We start from the raw sequence: 23,416 nt of genomic DNA on the forward strand, positions 1-23,416 counted from the left end.
ATCTAGATTAAGTTTAGCCTGACAGAGATAAGATCTGTGTTGCAGAGCAGGAGGAAATGTATTGTAATGAGAAAAAATGGTCAGAAAACTTTTACATTCTTATAACTCTGACTCCAGGCTGGTGACACCAGGAGACGTGCAGAGTTCTCTCATTCACCCTGCAGACAACATGTAGCCAAACGTGCAGCTCTACCTCCTCCTCCGCCATATGCAGTGTTGGGCGCTACTGTCTTCATGCATTCTTTTTGTGACAGTTCTGTATAGGGCTTTTCCTCCCTGCTAATTTCTTATCTCCCTCCCCTCCTACTGGAAAAGTGCATTATTTTTTTTTTTTTTGCTCCACCTCTTATTTCCTCCCCATTCAGCAATCAGTCAGAGAGAGTGAATGTGAACATTATGGGCACAGCCATCGGCAGCAGCAGCATCCACCCTGGGACTTCATGAGTGGACCTCCCTCCCACCTCTTACTGTCCCTTTCTCTCTCTCTCTCTCTGTGCACTCCTTTCATCCCTGCACTCCCACCTCTCTCAGCTCTCTCTCTGCACTCTCTCATCCTTTACCCTCCAACCTCTCACTGTCCCTCTTGTCTCTCTGCACTCCAGTCACTCTACTTCCCCTCTCCTCTCTTCCTCGCCACCCCCTGTCTATCACAATTCATTTGACTTTGCATCGCAAGACATCGATCGCTTCTTCTATGAAACAAACCAATTGATCTGTCACTCGGGTACCTGGAGGAAGTAAAGCAGCATGTCTCGGAGGAAGCAGAGCAAACCCCGACAAATTAAACGTGAGTCCCCCATCCCAGTGTGCCTTAGGGAATGCAGAGCGAGTGTGGAGCTAAGGGGGGATTGGAGAAGTTACATGGGAAGCAGAGACTGAACCCTAAACATATAGACATGTCATGTAGCAGGAACATGTGTGTCATACAGGTACAGTACAGATAGGACAGTATGTTGTATGCACAATCTCTATCTGGCCTCTCCAGGATTACAACTCTCAGCTGTCAACTCAGGGTGTGCAGGGAAAGAGGTCACGTCCTAATTGATGTACTTGTCTCTGTGCAGACTTTTTCACTCTCAAAACTGTTTATCGTCATCGGCCTAAGTTGAACGCCCTATTATCAGCGACACTTGTGTGGAAAAAAAAAAAAAAAAGAAAAGAACTTTACCCAAGTTTATTTATTTGGCTTCTGTATTTGGAATAATTGCTTTTAGTCTTCACTCTTTGGGTGTGCTTTTTTTTTTTATCCATGCATATAAATTGATACCATAACATGTTTTACGCCTATAACTTTGCAACACACTTTTATGCCTTACTTTCATTTTATGAAGAGTGTATTTCATTTAAATGTGTATGGTATGATGGTCACTTCTTGTAATTCTTGCTGCTAAACAAAGACACTTTTTTTTTCCTGGCTCATTTCATACCATAGGAAGAGACTTTTTATAAACTTTTTCCCCTTGTATAGTTTTATATACTGTAAGATATTTTCTCTGCTTATTCTGACCTCTGATACATTAGAGCATTAATTAATTAGATACAATTCCCAGCACTGTAACTTTGCATCTTCATCTGCAGACTTGTATCCAACTAATCCTCATGTCACACTACAGGACTGTTTCATAGCATTTTGCTATTGATTTTTCTTCACTCTAATTGCTCTAGTATAGCTAATTTGTTATGACTTTTATAGACTCTCTAAAGCACTTATTTAAGTAATAACCATTTTACTGATACGTATATATTTTGATGCAAGGATTATTCATTCTTTTTGCAGTTACGCCTTTTTATTAGTTAAAAATAATAATAATTATTTTTTAAATCATAACATTTAATACAATATTGTTTAAAATATTTATGTATTTTACACTTAGTAGGTGTGTGTGTGTGTGTGTGTGTGTGTGTGTGTGTGTGTGTTAATAGTTTATTGGACTTTGATTTCTCATCATGCTGTATGCTGATAAGAACTTTGTAAACAAAACTGCTTGTTTGTTTTTATTATGCATTAGGCTGTGTATTACTAGGTGTGTGCATAGTTTTTTGCACTGCATGCATGTCGTTATGTAATTATGCCGTCTGCCATTTCACTGTAAGGTTGGTGACTCGATTGTTAATAAATTATTAGCAGTAATTGGCTAGTGGAACACAGACAATCTGATTGGCCTTTTGTATACATTGTTATCTCCGCAATTAAATTTATTCATTTTATTTATTTATTTTTTGCATCCAGCTAATGATTGGAGATAAAAGTGTGCCTGTTAATTGGAAAACACATATGATGTAGTTAACCAGTCCATTTTGGGTCAGAATTGTTTGACAGGTTAATGTTGATAGAATCAAGTTTGTGCTTGCGAAAAATATCATTAACATTATGGATCAGAACTGGATCACAGCCATGTATATATAGTATATCATATATGTTTTACTTAAAGCTTCTTTATTCTTTCATTTGAAATATATATTATACTTTACGGTATATAGCATTTAAATATGTGAATAATTAAAAAGAGCTTATATACAATATGCATACTGTAATTGTGTACATGTGTTCTGTATATCAAGTCTAGCTGTATGGCTGAATGGCATTTATGGAGTCGTAGTCCCTTAGTGTACACATTATCATAAAAGCTGAGCAACTATTGCAAGTTTTACAAGGCCTCTGAGATATAAAGGACGTCCGAAAACATTGTTTTAACATTTGAAAAGCTTCATTGTGTAGCAAACATAAATTTGTGGCACAGTTATATATGTTATATATATATTTATACATATATATATCTATATATATATATATATATATATATAGATATATATATATATATATATATATATATATATATATATATATATATATATATATAGATATATAATTACAGGTATATGTGTGTATATTTTACATCTATACGCATATCATCTATGCATATTGCATAATTTTTGTTGTAGTACACAGTACATTACCTTACGTATGGATGTAGTGGAAGCATTTTTTTGATGCAGTATACTATATTAACTGTGCAATTAACCATATTCATGTAGATTGTTAACACATAAAACTGCAGTGGCCCCTTGCTGTACTTGAATACATTTATAACTTCTATAGAGGAAACAGTCGCTGCAGGTAGAAACATTGACGATTGCTTATAACTAAACCAGCAAAACAAAAGTCAGCTTATGCCAAGAAACTCCAGAGACAGTCATTTTAAAGGACAAAAAGGTTGTTGGGAAGAGTTTTTTTTTCCCTCCACATACTGCATTCTTTCTCTGCTATCTAAAATTGTGATTTATGCAGTATTTTAATATTTTGCTTATACTTTCCCCTTGGGTGCTCTCTGGGCAGCGATAAAAAGGCGAAGCTGAAAGAGCACCATTAATTTGCTCAGATGACTGGCCAGATAAGGGGAGATAATGGGAAAGATAAGCTGGGAAGATATACCATCAGAAACCCGATTATTACCATTAAAATTCCAGGGCAGCAATCTGCAGAAGGCTGATAATTCCTTCTCCGTTTCCACCACTTTGGATGATAAGGCAAAAAATAGTCACTCAGTGCTCCTTGATTTGGCTGCCTGGATATCCTGATAATGCAGTGATAAATTATGTATTTTGCCCCCACGTTTTGTCAGAAAAATTCAGATTTTATTATGTGTTGGGTTTTTTTTTTGTAGTTTATTTCATTACAAGCCTCTGATAGAGAAATCCCCTCCCAGTCCAGAAAAATACAACCTCTCTCATGAGCTATTATTGTAATATGAGGTTGATAAAAAGCAGTGATAGGAAACGAGGTGTTTTGTGTGGGAGCTCTGTATCAATGCTATCAGCCCATCTCCCCGCACCAGCTGCTAGCTGCTGTTGTTTTTAGCCTTATCACCCCTGCCAATATGCCAATAAATTGCCCAGATTGTCCTTCCCTCTGTAATTTTAGAGTAAAATTTATGAGAGAAGTGGCAGTTTTTATTTATGTTTTCAGCAGATGTGGAACTGTTAGTGACCACTTTCCTGTACAGGACTTTGTATTGTCTCCAAACTCCTAATAGGTAGTTGACATTTACTAAGGCGCTGTAGAGGTTCCAGAAATAGTGGGAGGGGCTTAGAATCATAGTTTTGTTTTGTTGGCAAACAGAATTCTACAACCATGTGTCATAGCATTCCAAAGCTTTTAAATAAACACACAATGCAAACATAAGGAGACACGATTTATTGCTCATGCAATTTTATGTAACACATGTTTATAAAAAAAAAACCTGTGCAACAGAATACAGAATATTTATTTAATCTAATTTTCAAAATAATATGACTTGACAATCTCTGTTTAAATAATTCATGCTAAATACTAAATAAAGGAGGTGGGTATAGCTACACCTATTAAAGAAATTCATTTAACCCTTTCTAATATATTATTAGAATCTGGCTCCGTCATTCTCATTATATATATATATATATATATATATATATATATATATATATATTTATTTTTTTTTATATTTATTTAGTGCGTCAAAAGTAATTATGTCACTTAGTTTAATGAAAATTTGCTGATCGTTGTATAGTTTTCACACGGGTCCATTAATGTTGTTAGTAATAAACTGGGCTTGGAGAATGTAATTTGAGAGTATTGTAATTGACTCATCATCAACTATATTACTGAACAGTAGGTGACTGCTACTTGCCAGCTTTTCCTGTTATTTGCTTAATTTATTGTAAGTCGTTTATTCATGTGCGTGTATATATATATATATATATATATATATATATATATATATATATACACACACACACACACATTATGGTGTCTCTATTAATTTATATATATATATATATATATATATATATATATATATACATAAAAATTTAGATATGCATTTTTAGAATTATAATGCATATTGATTTTTAATAGATATTATTTAATACGTACATTACATTAAAAAAGTAAAAAAAATATATATTTTTATATATATATTTTAATATGTATTATTTGACAGTTATGTCCAATATCTCTGGAATACATTATTTTTTTTATAGGTATATTTATTCTTTTTTTTTAAGCAGTTGTGCAAATCTTTAAAAGCTCTGAAACCATGCATATGGTTTTGTCAATTTATTTTTCAAGTTGTGTAGTTGTTTGTGTTTCCATTTCCTATAACTTTATCATCTGCAGAGGTACATTTGGTACTTATGTAAAATGTAGCCCATGGCATCCGGTAGTGCTAAGGTAGCAAACACCTGCGATGACACAAATTAAATCAAGCGTCTGGATGGTATGGAAGGAGAGCAGCCAACTGTACAACTCGGAACAATTTGATTTAAAAATAAGGTTGGACCCTTTGCAAGCATTAGGATAATTGAATAGAATCTGTTGAATAGATGCCACAATAAAGGCTTTGTCTGTGTTAGGAAATGTGTAAATCTGCCTGTTCATGGCAAATGTCTTCTGCGTGTTACTTGATTATCTGACATAATTCAACTGATTTTAACATATCTTATTTATTCTATATTAGCTATAAAATCAATTGCAATTTTTATGACATTTATATTTTTCATGGTGAAGAATTTAGCACCATAGAACACAAATATTCGGAATAATTGGAAAAAAAGTTTAAAACTAAAATCCAGATTCATCTCATGTTTAATTAATATGATTCACTGTGTATTGATGTATAAGGCCGCACAGTACAGGAATCTGCACTGACAACATGACAAGTTGCTGCCCCAATTTGGAAGGTTACCTTTTTTTGGGGTTTCCCTGCATTTTTTTCTTAAGCGCTTCAATTTTTTAGCATGGAAATTTGGATGAAAAACTCTAAAGAGCTCATACTCCTGTTCTACTCAGAAATTACTAGCCTGTCCACACTATCTTTTATTTTTTTTTACAAAAAATAAATAAGCAAGACTGAAGCATGGAAATCACTTTTACATTACTATGGATTAACATAATAATTTAATAACTACATGTAAGCAAATACATGTTTATTACTATGTTATAGGTTTATATTTAATTTCATAAGGATGACGTACAAAATAAATTTAATTCTAATAAAGTACAGGAAGCATAAAATTAATATTAATTTTCTTAAAAAAAGAAAAAAAAACCTCTATAGATAAAATGAACCGAACTCTTTGCAAACCAACATGGCGCTGTTGCCAGTTTATTGATCATCTGTCCCTGAGAATAAAATTTAGGCTCACTTAATCCGAGTCCCCTCCCCAAGTTCCTGCAGCAGCCGAGCTTGAGGTGCAGATTATATTGACAATCATAGGTCTTACCGTTGGATGACCTCAAGATATTCTTGGCTATAGGTGGAAAGTTGAAAATTCAATCACAAAAAAAAAAGGTTATTTTTTTTGGTAAACCTGCAAGGTGTGTAGTGTAATGTGCATTTTACAACCCTAATGTAAATTATTATGTTACTTCATTTCTGTTTGTTTTAATTAAGTGCACGCTTAGCAATGTGCCGGTATGAGTGCATAAAATTGGAAAATCAGTGTCAGAGTAGATCATTAGAGAAGCTGGCAGTTCTCAGCTATGATAAACTTGTACTAGAAGGATATCTTCCTCAGGTGCTGTAAAATGCCATGTGGTAGAAACTATTTTTCCAGATTTTATTATCCAGAGTTATTATTATTATTATTGATATTATTTTTATTTTTATTATAATAATAATGTGTACTATAATTATTGATACTTTATCAGTACTTCAAAACCATGATCTGATTTACATTATACATCCCATTATCTTCCATGCTCCTTAACTTCTTAATTCTATTTGTTTTCCTTTAGATTGTAAGCTCTTTGAGCAAGGTTCTCTTTCCTACTGTCTTCTATGTGTGAAAATGTTAAAATCATGCCAGTGTTATAATACTCTGTATGTATTCCTTATTCTCCTGGAGATTGATGGCGCTTTATTAATTAATAATAATTTAATTATTATTATGCACTTATGGTGTTTCCAGAATTTTTTGTTTATATTTGAGTGATTTTTTTTAAATTCTTATTATAGATTATCAATCTGATAAGTATTAACGTTGCAGTTGATAGCTAAATATAACTTTCAATTATACAAAGAAAATCTGTTGACGTGTATATTATTTTTTTTTTAAAAAAAATCCAAAATAATTGGAAGCTTTTGAACGAAAGCCGTTCTGTTTTGTGGACTTTAACGGGTACAAATATGAAAATCCTGTGCATCCTTTAACAAGGTATTAGCATAAAGATAACACATTTGTTTATTGTCTCGCAGAATCAGCTGTTAGTATCTCTGCCACAGGTAACAATTGACTTTTCAGGCTTTAAGTTAATAGCCTTGTCTCTTGCTTGTATGGATCAATATTAGTATTAATTAATCACCGTTATCAGCGCTAAGATCTGGTTCTATTTGTTGTTACATCAGCAAAATATCAATACAGAAAGTGGACTGTGGTATTGTCATGGCAACTTCATCTCTTGGGTCAGAGAAAGTTTATCTTATCTGTTCATAGAGAGTGGCAAACTGTTTAGGGATCTAGTTTGAACTCTAACTGCATTGATTTAGGTTTTTTTTTGTTTGCAAATAGAAACTGAATTGCAATCGCAAGGGATAGGGAAGATTTAAATAATAACAGCCGGAAGGAAGCTTGACCATAAGGCGCTGATTTTATTTCCGTCAGAGTGATTTTTTTTTCTGCAGGACTGGCACAAGGGGGAAGTGATTTTTTTTATTGAACTCAGTGTTTTATTAAAATGTTAGAATGACAATAAATAGAAAATTAGATAATCACTGGTTTAAATTGTTTCTGATAAAGTTTTGCTTGTTCCAAAAACTAATTGTTGTTGCTTCCTCGGTATTTGCCTTTGTTCGTGTTTGTTTCTTGGGGGTTGCTGGTCAGCTTTAAAATGTTTGTAAAAATTGACCAGTGATCATGATTTAAATATTTAAATATATATATATATATATATATATATATATATATATATATATATATATATATATATACATATATATATATATATATATATATATATATATATATATATATTTATGTTTTGTTTTATGTTCAGTTTAAAAAACAAAATTATGATGCTTGTAGTTGCAGATTTTGGAATGGATTTTTATTAACCCACAGCATTAGTATATATAACGTAAGCTTGTATTTAATAAAACGTTACATATCTTATCATTCCAACCATCACTTTAAATATTGTTATTTTTATGTCCTTCATTCTCCCTCCCGTTCTGTAAGTTTCAAATTCTCAAAAGGTCAAAATATTTTAATCCTAATAGTTTTGGGATATTTTCGAAACCTGTATAGTAATGAAATTCACTGCTCGGACAACGTTGAGCACAGTGGGGAGTAGACAGTTATATAGGGATTTTTTACTTTGGGTCGAGAAGAGATTCTAGTTATAGTAATATTCATATAGTCTGGCAGTTATGGTATTTACTGAGTGTTGGCAAGAAAAGGATACCATCTGTGGGGTATACTTGCCTGCTAAATACATGTTTTTTTACGTCATCCTAAATAGTGTGAAATATGTAAAAAGAAAAAAAAAACAAAGATAATTAAAAAGCAAAGTATTTGTTATACTTTATTTTGTTTTACAAAGATTTGTCTAAGAACTAAAGGAATGTTAGATATAATGTACAGTGTCTCTATTATAAGGCACATAAAGGTGAGTATCCTCATCACTTATGATAGTGTATGAACCATCTTTAGGACTTACTGTCGTACCTATTACTACAGTTGTTGTCAGGATACTTTTTCCAGTTAGCCAATGGTAAATGTTGAATTGGTTTTAAATAGCTTGTACTGTAACATGGTCTATTGTACTTTTATGTTTGATTCTGGATGTCTGTAGAAATACAAGCAGATAAATTCTGCCCACGGTGGACGATTTAGGCAAAAAATTGTGCTTCTGTCTTTTTCGCTGGATAACTACAGCTTTGGTAGAAGAATAAGCTTACCCCATGATCACTACCAGACATAGATGCTATTCCGCAATCCTTATGTAGTTTGTGTTTTCATGCTCCTTACCTGTATCTTAATGCCCGGGCCCCTCATTAATTCAGTGGTCTTAGTCTGGAAATTGTACTGCATTCTTGACCATCTTACAAATAAGTATTTTGATTATGCGTGTGGAAGTAACGGAACTGAGGTGAAGTGTTTAATATGTTAGTTATGTGTACATTTATTTGTTTTTTGGGGTCAATATTCAGTTTTTGTACGTGAATGTTTGCATGCTGTGCTCATAAATGATTACTGATGCGTTCAAGACTTAAAGAAATTGAAATTGAGAAAACATGCCCAATAAAAAAAATTCAACTTTTATTTATTTTAGACCCTAGCATTTGGGGTTCTTTGTTCTAAGATGCTTAGTTGATTTTGGGCTTTTTCAGTGCATCTATGAAGAGGAGATGGAATATCATTGAAAGAAGTAATTAAAGCCGCCTTTGAGAATGTGTTAAAAAAAATCCTGGCCATTTACGTGGTAGCTATGCAGAATAGGAAGAACTTACAAGTTTGCCATATCTCCATCTGTTTTTGTTCATTTAAGTATCTTAGCTTCCTGTGCAGCTTCCAAAAACATTTTTTTTTTACAGTTTGCCAGTTAGGCATTGGTCCCAGGATCTACCATCGTTCTCATCAAAATTTTGCCCCTTTGCAAAAACGCTATCTTGCCATATTCCATGCCCAAGCAGCCACATGGCATAGCAGCAGAAAATAAATGGCTTTAGAGTCTGAAAGTGCTTTTCCATCATGTTTTGACATATACATGGTTATTCGTGGTTAACTAAGGAAAACTCCACTCTCTAGTAGAGCCGATATACCACTTACCTTTCCTGCTTAGGCCAGCCGTAGTGAGACCTCTGTCTATGGCCAACCCCCTCTGCCATGTCTATCCGCCAAAGCCATTCAATTTGAATAGAGTAGCGTGAAAAGCAATTTGTGTCACTGAGTTGAAACCCAATGATGTTGGGTTTGTGTAGACAGAGGACTCAATCGGTCCCCCGAAGATGGCAGGAACTGCAAGACGAGTAACTGCTATTTAGTCTGCTAGGGAGTATATATAGCAAATGCTTACAGATAGGATAGAGGTGGTATTAACTCCCCCAAAAAAGTCCACAAAAGTGTTTCGTTTATAGGTTTCCTTTGATTTGCATTTTAGCTGAAAGATAGAGAACACTTATCTCCCCCAGTCTGTCCATCTTCCAAAGCATAATAAAATACTCCTTTGCAAAAGATGACGTTTTGCTGTGTAGCAGGGTAAAATCAGATTAAAGACGCCTTTTGTGCAGATCTTTTTTTTTTTTTTGTAAGTGATACCGTTGTGAGATGTTCCAGGGACCAGTAAAGTAAAAGACAGTAATATTATCTTGCAAAGATATATTTCAGTATTTGTCCATACAATCACAATTATTGTTTAGATCTGATACGATATTAGTTATTATTTTCTTCCCTGTGCAAGTTATGTATTATGTGGCCCAGTAGTTAGCATCGCTGTCTGGTGTTTGCTGAGGCCTTGTGTTTAATTTCAACTGGGTACAATCTGTGTGAAATTAATATGCTCTCCCCATGTTTTCATTGGCTCCACCCGGGTACGTCAGTATCTTCCAATATCCACAGATGTACTGGTAGGTTAATTATCTTCCTACTAAATTATCCCTGGTGTGTGAGCGTGTGCACTAGATAGTAAGCTCTGCTGAAACAGGAACTGATGTGTCTGAATGTTAATACTAATAAAAAATATTACTAACCCTTTAGAACAAATACAGAAGCAAAGAACAACAGATGAAACTTGGAAGTCTTATAAATACAGCCACTACTGTTATTATATGGGTAGATAATTATTACAGTTACAATTTAAGACTGATAATTCTTTTTTAAAGATTTTGTGTTCTGTTGCTATGCAAGATTTATATACATATCACACAATGTATTGTGTATGACGGTGGACAACTGTGGGGATGTTGTCAAAGGCCAGTTCTCTACAATCCTGTAATAGTTCAGCAGTTCTTTGTGTAACAGATTTTGTGGGTATACTATACGTGAACTGTTGTTACAACCATTTTTTGCCATGAAATAGTTCCCTGTATTAATTAAACATATACTGTACGAACGTAATAAAACACCAAGAGGTATATTTACTAAACTGCAGGTTTGAAAAAGTGAAGATGTTGCCTATAGCAACCAATCAGATTCTAGTTATCGTTTGTTTAGTACATTCTACAAAATGACAGCTAGAATCTGATTGGTTGCTATAGGTAACATCTCCACTTTTTCAAACCCGTAGTTTAGTAAGTGTACCCTCGAAAGTCTTGAAGATAGCTAGCTGTCATATGAAACAGTGTTCGATAAAAAAAATTTTCACTGTGAAGTTTTCCTGTAGAATTGTGTGCAAGTATTTCACCCCTCATTTGTTAGTTATCTGAGAAAATAGCATTTTACAACAAGGAACATGTGAGTACCTTTTGTTCTTAGAAGGATTTTATTGCGACTGTATTACAGTGGAAGGCTTTTAAGGCTTTACTTTGGACACCTTGCGCTAACTTTCATGCTTGTTTCATAGCTATTGCTTTAACAAAGCATTACTAATTGCAGACAAATACAGTTTAGAAGGTATGAAACAGATACTATAGCAAATCTTGTGGGATGAGTATACATATTTGATACAGTATTTGATAAACCTTAAATGTATATATGTAGCATATGTACTGTTTGTACAACATTAGTACAAGGGAATGTTGTACAAACAGTACAGAAACATTAGTGAGAAACATTAGTGTGATTTAATTTGCTACTTTTCATGACGTGCGCTATATATAATACACAATTGTCTAATATTTAGCAGCTACCAAAATGCAAACAAAGTTTAGGCTACAAGCCCACTAGCGTTTGATTTCTGCAATTTACATGCATTTATAACAAATGTAAAATAGTGTAACAGTAATAATCAATGTTCTAAGTCCATTACTGTGTTTATTAATGTTGCAATAGCGTTCTTTTAAATGCCACTTGTTCCATTTCTGTTTGATTGCCAAATTTCACTCCATTTGAATCTATAAATGAATCTCTAAATCTCTAAAAATGCAAATCAAACAAGGATTGCACACATTTTCTTTGATACGATTTTTTATTTTGCAAGAGTAAAAAAAAATAGCAGCTCAAACTTCAGTGGGTATGTCGTCTAATATATACAGTAGTTTTACCTCTTTTGTGCAAGACAAAATAAGTTGCTGCAAGAAAAGATAAATTGCAGCAAATGTATTTAGTGGATAAGCAGTTGTTGTAGTTTATGGGATTTTGCCTCTCATGCAGTGGTTGAAAAGTAAATTTCGAAGTGGCGGTATGGAAATTTTTGAAGTGGCGGTATTGTTTTTTGAAAAATGTAATTACAATAGTTTTACAATGAAGGCGGTAGGTAAAGTGGCGGTAGGGCATAAACCGTACACACCCTCAATTCGACCAGTGCTCTGAGTTATAAATGTCATGTAAGATACAGTGAAAAATGCAGTTGGAATATGCGGCTCTATCTATCTGCTCACAGCTGGGGGTGATCGGAACACTCTGCAATAGAGGTTAGTGCAGGGTTTCCCAAACCCAGTCCTCTGGGCTCCCCAACAGTGCAGGTTTTCCATATCTCCTTGCTGGAGCACAGGTGTATTCATTACTGACTGACACATTGTAACAAATCCACAGGTGGTCCTAATTATGTCACATGTGATCCGGAAAACCTGCACTGTTTTGGAGCCCTGAGGACTGGGTTTAGGAAACCCTGGGTTAGGGGATAGCAGTTGGCTCTCCTCTGATTGGGCCAAATAAAAACATAATCATGTTACTCGACCCTCATCCTGTTTTACTGTATGTGTTGTCTTATTCACAACCCTATAATCGTTTTCTTATTATTTAAATGCCATATTCTTTTGTGTGTTCTTAAACAGTGTATAATGAAATATAACATTCACCAAAAGGAGAATAACAAAATGTAATGACTGTATATACCTGGATAATCATAAAACCAATACTGGTGTGCAAATAGTCACTGACAAACATGTGGCTCTAAGCCAAAAGAACCCTCTGTGAACTTCGGAATTGCCTCACATGCAAAAACAAAATACCGTCCGCATAATCCATAGAACGGGCGATTGCGCACAATCATTGTCTAGCCTTTTGTGTATATAAGATTGATGGATTGTTTGCATTACTACGGCAGATGAAATAGTCTTGTTCTTCGGAGCTTATAATCATCCCAATGCATGTTATTTTGATAATTGCTTTTGAGCATATGTAGAATGATACAGAATATATTAGGCCAACGTCCACCATTGAATGGGTAATGCAGGCAAAGCCTTGGCCGTGCATTCACTAATGCCGTTTTACATGGCAGCTTAATCTTAATTATAAAGTGCATGTTCGGTTGGAGAAGAGTAAAACAGAACTGCACACATAGCTGGTTTATATGTTTTTGAAAAAATGGATTGGAATTGTGGTTAAATTAGCTGGTGGGGGGGGGGGGGGGGGGGGGTTGTGTGTCATTTAGGGAGTACCCGCAGATGTTCCCTATCTATCACGTTCACGCAGCTGTATTCCAACACCTCTCCACCTGTTCTGCACATTCTTCTGTTTCCATATTTCTGTTTGTTGGAAACATTCATAATGATATATACCTCCTACTGCCCACTGCAACGCAATTATACAAACGAAAAGCAGAGATAAAATTCCCAATTGCTTCAGGTGATAAATGTAATTTTGTACACTGCGACCTCTCTATCATATAAGTGTAGCAGGATTTCATGTAATATCTCCTTTATTACAAAGCAAACCTCTGCATTTGTGAAACGGAAATCACATCATGCAAAGTAACACTACTACCACTAAACGTAATGCAATATTATGTATCTTTATGGATAATCAAATGGAGATTAAGAAGGCCAGGTTAATAGGGGGAGATACTGTTGATTTTGGAAACTAATGCAGAATGATAACTAGAGAGGTGAGTATATAAATAATAGTATGTAGTCATTTGTTTATAGAAATTTTCATATAGTATATATATAAATATATATATATAATAAAATCTATCCACAATATATATTATTTTTTAGATATACATGCTTATGCTTATTGCTTTCCAATATTGCACTATACATTCTGTCATTTATCTTTTGGAATAAGTAGGAGGTTCTTAGTGCTTAGTGTCTATATATATATATATATATATATATATATATATATATATATATATATATATATATATATATATATATATATATATATATCTATCGTGTGAATATATTTATATAACTGTTCAAATAATAAATATCAGATTTTGTTGAAAATGTCTTGTGAATTGTCAGGTATGAAGCACATACATTTATGCATATTAATGCATTAAATTAAAGCTCATAAATCTACATACTGACCCCACCAACTTATCTATAACTAGTTCTGCATTGTATGCATTCATCTTTATGCAGCAATAGGATGTTCTCGCTCAGGTGCTTTTAAAATGCAGTATCCTATTCTTTATCTACAGACTGATTTATGTCTGATTACTGTTGTTCCAAAATTATTATTGCTTCTCATTTACTAGGCAGATATCCGATATTAATCCTTATGTGTAATTGTTGTTCTGGGTTTGTGTAGTAGATTGCGAAAAAAGATCCCTGTTCCCAGAAAGTTCAGATTGACCTCATCCTTTAGTGTTTGTGACAGAGCTCAGAGGGGCATTCCAAAGCCTCTCTGCTCACCAAATCATGTGCGGTGTGACTGTGGTTACCATGGTAGTCCAGAATCATAAATATTGAATTGCAGCTGGAAGATAAAAACAAGGGAAATAGTAAATAGCATTGCTGCTTTAAATAGGGTTCCCACCTTCGGGTAATTTCATTTATTGGCTTCTATATACCCTCTGGTGATTTTTTTTTTTTTACTACATACATTGTTTTTCTTTTTTGTCCTAGCTTGCTTCTATGAGTTTCTGCTGTACATTTATATCATCACACAGAGTTGTTCATTTTCGTATCTCTGGTTTAGGACCAGCGGTTCTCTGGGTGCAAATGTAACTGTCATAAAGTGCAAAGCAGATCTGTGTAGTATTTAAGCAAAACAAAATAAGCAATCCTTGTACAGAAGTCAGCCAGAAAAACAAAGCTATTTATGCTGCAAAAGTTCTAAGAGCGGATGTGCTAAACAATTCATTCAAATAATTTGAAGATGGACAACCCCTTTAAATAGGATTAATGGGTTGGATTTATTTACTCAGTATACAAAATGCTCATTAGGTAAGGTGTGTCACTCTTATTTATTTATTATTTAATGTCTATTGGGAACCAACATGCCTTCTCTATCTACTCATGCACAATGCTCTGCGTCCAGATGCTCTCTCTGTGTTCTTCCTGCTGTTCAGCTGCCATAGGACAACTGCTTGTTTTCTTCACTACAAAATATATATGTACAGTGGTCGAAGTGGGCTGGTATATGGTTCTTTGTCATACCTCCACTTCTCCTACTGCTTTCATTGTACATCTATCAAATGCCATTTACTCACATTTTCCATACTGCCAATGTGTATATATATATATATATATATATATATATATATACATACACTTTCCTTCTCTCCTACATCCTATACTTCTTTCTGTTTGCATTCTCATTCATTTTTCTGGACCACAGGAGAACACAGGGAATGGTACTCTACAAGGACGGTCGGAAGATGACTGTAACCCAGTTGGCGTGTAAGGGTGCAGCCAAACAAAAATGTCCTTTAATTAATGAATTACCCTTCTCTTGGAGCCCTTATCACAAACGTGGAATAGTTCTGAGAGTTTTGGCAGGGTTCTATGTATGTATACCACTTCAAGTGTGGCATGAGCAGAATTTAACAAAAGTCAGCAGTCATAAAGCAGCCTTGCAGCACCCACTTTGATATTTACCTGGAGACCCTTGTTTGTCATACTCCTACAGAAGGACACCTTGGGCTTCATTCAGAGTCGGACGCTATGTGCGTCTAAGACTTACATGAAAGAGTAGGAGTGGGCGTGCTCCGCAGCGTGGTAGGGTAATACGAGTGGTATACAACCCCGGTTGCGTCCCACTCGTAATACCCTACCGAGCTGCGACCAGTTCCTGCAGCTAACTAACTACTTGCGCCACCTAATTCCTGACGCACATTTTCAGTCTTGTTTGACGTGTGTTCCGCCTGCGTCTTGATCCGACTACGGTAGTTTTTGAAGGTAGACGCCCACAGTATCTGAATTATTCACGGTCACGCCTACATAACTCCGTGTTCCACCCTTTCCCTCGGACTGAGACACAAGCTGTCGCAGTGCACACTGCGTCTGAAAAGCAGACGGAACTGCAGGGAACTGTTGCTTACTGCGCATGCCCCATCAGTGGACATGTGCAGGATGCGCCTGAAATGGACTTTGCATCCGATTCTAAATGAGGCCCCTTATATCCATCCTTTGCTGGACTATTTCCCATGTATTTAAAAAAAAAACTAATTAACATGTTGCCTTATATAAAATAGATACTGATATCATTCACAAATGGCTTTGAACGCCCTTATACAAGAAGCACAATGGAAAAAAATCTCATATAGCATGTTAATCCCAAATATCCACAGTTCTGACAAGCTTCTGAAACTTTTACGTACTCTTCTGTTATAACACACCGCCTACAACACCAGTCCTGTTATTTGCAGGCAGATCTGTTTTACTGTGGCAAAAAGCTACAGTGTCCTCCCAGTTTGGTCAGTAGTGTTGGGAGACTTGTGGATCAGAGGTCTTTTATAATAAGCAAGTTGTATTTTAGGTTTAATGGTCTTGAGAGGATGACTATATGTTTGTAACTATAATAAAGCGGGATCGGTGAGCTTCAAGTTGGAACGTGGTACAAACCCCAATGTAAGTAGTTCAAACAAAGCTCTCCAAATCTGCTACATCTTCCTACTTCTGATTTACATTTTCCTGACTTCCTTTTACAACTAACGTCTCGCATGTGAAACACTCAAGCTAATATTCGACTGTAATCTCATATGAACAGATCTATATAGAGCTGTTTGAGTACTGTATGTGCCTGTTGTTTGTGAATCAGAATGTTGTGGTATATCTATATGGGGATCTCTGACCGTCGGAGCTTGCAATCTAATTTCACAGCGGGGCAGAATATTGACATCAAATGTTAGAAATGTATAGAAAATAGATGCATTTCAATTGCTATATGCCATGTGTATTATTTTAATATAGCATAACTTATGTCTGATCAGTTTTTCAAAAATTAGGGACCCCAAAAAATCTTAGGCATTTGAAACTGGAAATTCAGCAATATTTCATTAAAATGCGATGTTGAATATTAAGTTTTCAGGGCAGTTTATTTTATAATTTTATCAGCAGAATATGTATCCCAGTTCTCTATGAAGGTTTCTTTGACTACACCTTTCAAGTCTTGCTCCTCGTTGCAACAAACCATAAATCTTCACTACCATAAATATTGTCTACCTTCAAAGGATCAGGAAACAGTTCCTCATTTGATTAAAAGCCTGATGATTGATTGATGGGCTATATGTCGCTAATTTAATTAGTACCATACATAAAGTCATCTTGCTGTACTTGATACTGAGGCAAAGTGAGGACATTATAGCCTGATAGAAGGGAAAGCAGACGTTTCATATTGTGTTTAGAACTCTTTCTCAACATACAACTTGCCATAACTTTACTTGTAAAAATAAAAGCTTAATCTTTATGGGACAAAAGATGACTTTATTCAAAGTAATAATAGCAATCTCTTAAAGTGTGCCTTTCACCTCTACACGGAGGGGACAGTCTATCAATTCACTAGCAACCAGCTACTTCACCTCGTCTCTCAATATCATGAATACTGGTTTAACCCACAAAATATCTGTCTCTACTCGCTGTTGATGACAAGTGCAATTTAATATAAAACCTAGCATATTCTTGCCTACTTTTTGGAGGACAAGTGGGGGAGGGGACGTGACAACACAGATCGCGTCATCATGGCTTGGCCATGCGCAATGATGTAATTGCGTTATTGCATAGCTGGGGGTGGATAAATGATGACGCAAATAGCATAGGCAAACCGAGGGGGGTTTCCTAGTGCCTGGAAACCCCCCTCCAAGCCTGGGACACTCTATAATTGAGGTGGGTGGACCCTGCTCCCGATTCACATGGCTCTGCTTGAAAAGGGGGAGCTGCGTGCACCTAACAGCATTGCCCATGTATATTATGGGGATAGGAAGAGTAAGAGAGCAGCCAAGCACTGTCTAAAATTATAGCCCCCATGCATGCTGGTCACGCACACTGGCGGCGTTGTGTGGAAACCCCTTTCTACAAATCCTGCGTTTGCCCCTGAATAGCATCATCGAGACCTGCCCATCCTCTTTACAAGAAGAAGAGGAAAGTTCTGGGAGCGTGGCCGACTGTCCTGGGAGAACTCCCCGAAATTCTGTAGTCTGACGGACGTTCCGAGAGAGTAGGCGAGTACGCTGCAGCAGCACATGCAACCACTTGGTTGAAACTTTGAGGAAACAATTAAAGGGTCCGATAAAGGAATACATTTTAATGCATGTTAATATTTTAGAGAAGCAGAGCGACTTCACAGGCAGGGCGCCATTCATTAAGGCATAGAAAACGCATGTAAATCGGGACTACGCATGTTTGTATTCAACTAGGAGCGGATCTGAAGATAGGTCTGTTGTTGAATGTGGGTCTAGGTCCGCTCTGCTGTAACAGAGAATACACTGCAGAATGCGTCCACGATTTTGCACAACATATGACACATATAGGGATTTATGTTTCTTAATGAATCAGGCCCCCAATGTATAGTTATATGTTATATGTAGATATCAATAACCATCTATGTCAGTCAGATAAAAATGTAATTAGTGTGTTGAAATGCGGATAGTGTTTTGGGATGGAGTGTCAGGTGGGTGTGCTTTAGTGACACATTGTTATGGAGAGGGGTTTAACAGTCAGATTTTGCTATGTGGGCTCTTTGTGCAGGGTCAGAGCACGTCTGCATTATTAAACTTCATCTCCCGCTTGTCCGCTCTGTCCCCAGTTTTGACATGGGTCGGGATGGAACAACATGCAGCCAATTAGATCATCGGAATGTTCACAGCAGCACATAATATTTCAGGAGATGAGTTCGCTGATCTTGTGGGAGGCAGTGACCTATCCACTTATGTTTATTGTGTAATCGAGGCCTCGGTAAGACCGGGGCAGTGTCATGATGTGTGAAGGGAACAGTGACAAGCAGGAAGCCTGAGAATAAGGGTTAGTGGAAGAAACAGGGACCTCCAAAAACACAAAGTGGTAGCTGTTTGAACAGAGCGCCTCTGTATGAAACCAACTTGCATATGTACAATGTTCATATACATATAGATATATAAATATATATGCATCCAACTTGCATACATACATTGTAGTAAACTTTTTAGATTTTAGCTAATTAAACAAATGTAATGGTAGCACTTTATCAGTATCTGCCGAGTGTCTTAAAACAAGTATCATTTTATTTAAACGCGGAACCAAAATGACACATTTAATTGTGTATTATTTTTCTTTAAGCACAGATGGTAGACCATGTTCAATAAGCAATCCAGTCTTATTGATAATAATACTCCTGACAATGTAGGAATTATATTTCATTGTATCTTAAGAACCTCTAAAAAAAAAATTGCAAACCTAGCTTGAAAGCATAACCTTATAACAATGCACCGATGACATGGGTAGGCACATATTTTGTTTCCAAGTTTCTGAAGCTGTAGAAGTCAGGGCTACAACTGGGTCAGGTGATAAGATGAGCACAAGAGAGGAGAGAAGGGCGCCTCTGATAAAGACTGATTGATTGATGTCTTGCTTTGCCACCATCACAAGCAGTTGACAGTTAGTTTGGGATCAGATGATTTGGCTTTTGCGATAGAAGAGGGCCCTGATAGGCAAACCTGAAGGACAAAGAGGTCAGTCCCTGTGCAGTGTCAGGCGCTGCTCTGTTCCAAGTTGGAATGCATCGGAAGTATTTCTGTGCAGAGCAATTAAAGGTACAGTATAGTGCAACAATGGCAAAATGGAGAGAGAAAGAGAGATGTATGTTATTTATTATACGGAATATAATATATACTTATTACATTTAAAATGACCGCTGTATATATATATATATATATATATACACACACACACATATATATATATATATATATATATATATACACACACACACATATATATATATATATATATATATATATATATATATATATATATATATATATATATATATATATATACACACACACACACACTCACCCGCACACCTGGGACCTGAGTCATTGAGGAAAGTAAGGCAAAAAAAGGTGTAAATGTTCTCCGGGACAAACCATGTTACAATGCAAGGGGTGCAAATTAGTTTATTTTTTTTCACATAAGTTAAATGCTGTCTGTTTTTTCATGTAGCACACAAATACTTGAAAGCTTTACTTTTACACTGAAATTTAAAGCTGATCTAGAACATGCCCTACCCCAACTACATAACTGTTCCCACATTTTAAATTTACCTCCCCCTCCAATGCAAAATGGTTTTGCCTAGGTGCAAAGTTACTTTTTTTTTATGCTTTGCTCTCCTTAATGACTCAGGCTCCTGGTGTTTCGCCTTGAGCTGCGTCCGGGAGGACAGGACCCAGATGTAGCAATTTACGTCCAGGTCAGGACACCCTGAGTATGTTACGTTAAACCATGGGGCAGCACACAAGCCTGCACGGTCACCATATTGAACGGACATAAACATACTTACGGTCTGAGCTCTGGGTGGCGGCAGGATGTGCACAGCCAGGAACGGGTTAAACGCACTTAAAATGTTTCTTCCTGTTCTGTTTGTTATCTTTACAAACGTCAATAGGCAGTTTGTAAGAAAATGACACCACACCGCCTTACTTCACCTACCCATACACTATGTCACCGTACCGTATATATGAGAAAGGCCACTAGTACTTAATAATGCATATCACAAACTATGTAACAAGGGGATATAGAGCCAACAACACTGTATTTCTGCATTATGTGAAGAAACACAGTGTAGTCTAGAACATTGTCACAACATTATCGTACATTATAGAACGTCAGTTATCCACGATATTCTGATTGTTAGTATAAAATGCACAGAGCTCCATTCTGATAGCCAGTCTACAATTAACAGAAGCCCTTTGTGAAGACTAGAATGCAATACAAAGCCGAACCCTGATGACCAGGATGTAATGAAGAGCTCCGTGCTGATGACCATTATATATTGCACAGAGCCACATTCTGGTCACCAGTAGTCCAATTTGGAGGAGCTTCGTAAAATGCAGATCCATATTCCAATGGCTGATATACAGTGCATAGCTCCATTATGGTAACCAGTATACAATACATAGCTCCATTATGGCAACCAGTATACAATGCATAGCTCCATTATGGCAACCAGTATACAATGCATAGCTCCATTATGACAGCCAGTATACAATACATAGCTCCATTATGACAGCCAGTATACAATACATAGCCCCATTATGACAGCCAGTATACAATGCATAGCTCCATTATGACAGCCAGTATACAATACATAACCCCATTATGACAGCCAGTATACAATACAGAGTCCAATTTGAATGAGCTGTGTACAATGCAGATCCACATTCCAATGACTGATATACATTACATAGCCCCATTATGGTAACCAGTATATAATACATAGCCCCATTATGGTAACCAGTATACAATACAGAGCCTAATTCTGGTGACATTCATACAGGACTGGGCCATCTTGGTACACAAACATACTTTTTATTCTGTGCCCTTTATTCCCCACTCTGAGCTAAAGGCACTTATCTGTGACGTCAGAAATACAGTAGGTACCTGAGAATCAGGTTGTAGGATTAAAACTGTGATCTAGAAAAGATGGTGTTGCCGTGGCACCATGTTCTGATGTCTGTGGCTTTATTGATTGCAAGAATCCGTTCCCTGAAACAGACAAACAAATCACATTTAAAACTTAGCCAACCTTTTGAATGGATTTTTTTTTGTGCTTTGGAATACTGCTTAAAATATTCATTAGCTGTATTCTAAGGAACAGGGAAACATGTTCACTGGAAGAGTTTTATTAAAAAAATAAAAAAAATAACATTATGCTTCTAAAGCGTGAGCTCTAATAATAGCCACAAGTAATTATCTATTTAAAGCTCTTACAGCACAATGTTCACTGGAGTTTCAGTCCAGAGAAACACCCTTTTCTTTAATCTGAAAAATGAGCATTCCCCAAAAGGAAAACTTTCTCTCTGATGTTAAAAAGGAAACAAATGACTCAGAAATATGAATGCAGCCATAGATGCCATATCTGGGGCAACGCACAGGCCTGAGCTTTGTAAATAGAAAGCATGACACCATTACAGCACATTTATTCAATGATCTAATGAAGAGTAACTGCTCCATGTGACTTACGTTCTGAAGATTAAGTAGGGGTGGAAATCTGACATACTATATATATTGTAAGGGCACGGGAGTGTATTGCTCTTCTTTGGCTTTCTAATGGCACTTAGGGAATTAGTACCATAAATGATCTTTTACAAATAGAAAAAAAAGACACATGATTTGCATTTAGGGCATGCATTAAGTTACTTAGAGTGCAGGCACTTAAGGACAAGAGTAACTTATCTCATGGGTATTTAATACTTTCACTTGCAATATTATAGTGTATTTAATTTCTTCTGTATATTGTTTTTTTATGTAACACCCCCTTGTGTGTTAAGCGTTGTGAGGGTATATATATATATTGAACCACGCAGATGCTTCTCACCTTGGTACTTGGTTTTCAGTGCCTCCACCCGAATCTCTGCTTTCTCTTCTGGGGGGTGTTCAAAAGATACACCAGGGGGAGATTCGGGAAACCCCCTGCCCAGTATTAACACTCTGTGACAAAATGTGTGCTGCATAAGCCAGCCAGGCACATTTATTTAAATGGAAATCCTAAATGCAGCTTTGTAATTTTATAGAAAAATATACTTTAGTATAATTTGAAATAATAGTGCAAACAATACAATACAGTAATAAAACAAGTGTGGATGAAAGTGGCGCACCACTTCTTACTATGCACACCAAGTTAACACAAAAACTCGCAATAAATCAATAACAGCATACAATATAATATAATATATAACAATATAACCATTAACTGTCACAGCTTTATACACATGAAAAAATATATCAGATATCTTACTTGCTCCTGATACTGTGAATATCTTGCAGGGTGAATTTATATATTTTCCCTTAAAGACCTACAATGTACTGCCAAACACACACAGCAGTATTCAAACACACCACACAAATAGAGCAGTGCACTGCACGTTGGGGCCCTTCTGTATGTATGCAGCACGGCATGGAAACATCATGTG

At 36.0% G+C, this 23,416-nt stretch overlaps 1 protein-coding gene across 1 annotated transcript in view; it reads left to right on the forward strand.

Annotated features, from left to right (window-relative positions):
* The first annotated feature begins 383 nt into the window (after nt 1-383).
* The window catches only part of ZFPM2 (zinc finger protein, FOG family member 2), a 300,634-nt gene continuing 277,601 nt past the window's right edge, over nt 384-23,416 (forward strand). Inside the window, exon 1 of the mRNA XM_075213954.1 lies at nt 384-787. Within this exon, the coding sequence (XP_075070055.1) occupies nt 748-787 (40 nt within the window). The 5' untranslated portion in view covers nt 384-747. The remainder of the gene's footprint in view (nt 788-23,416) is intronic.

The sequence above is a fragment of the Mixophyes fleayi genome, chromosome 5 (genome assembly GCF_038048845.1).
Source record: "Mixophyes fleayi isolate aMixFle1 chromosome 5, aMixFle1.hap1, whole genome shotgun sequence".
NCBI lineage: Eukaryota > Metazoa > Chordata > Amphibia > Anura > Limnodynastidae > Mixophyes > Mixophyes fleayi.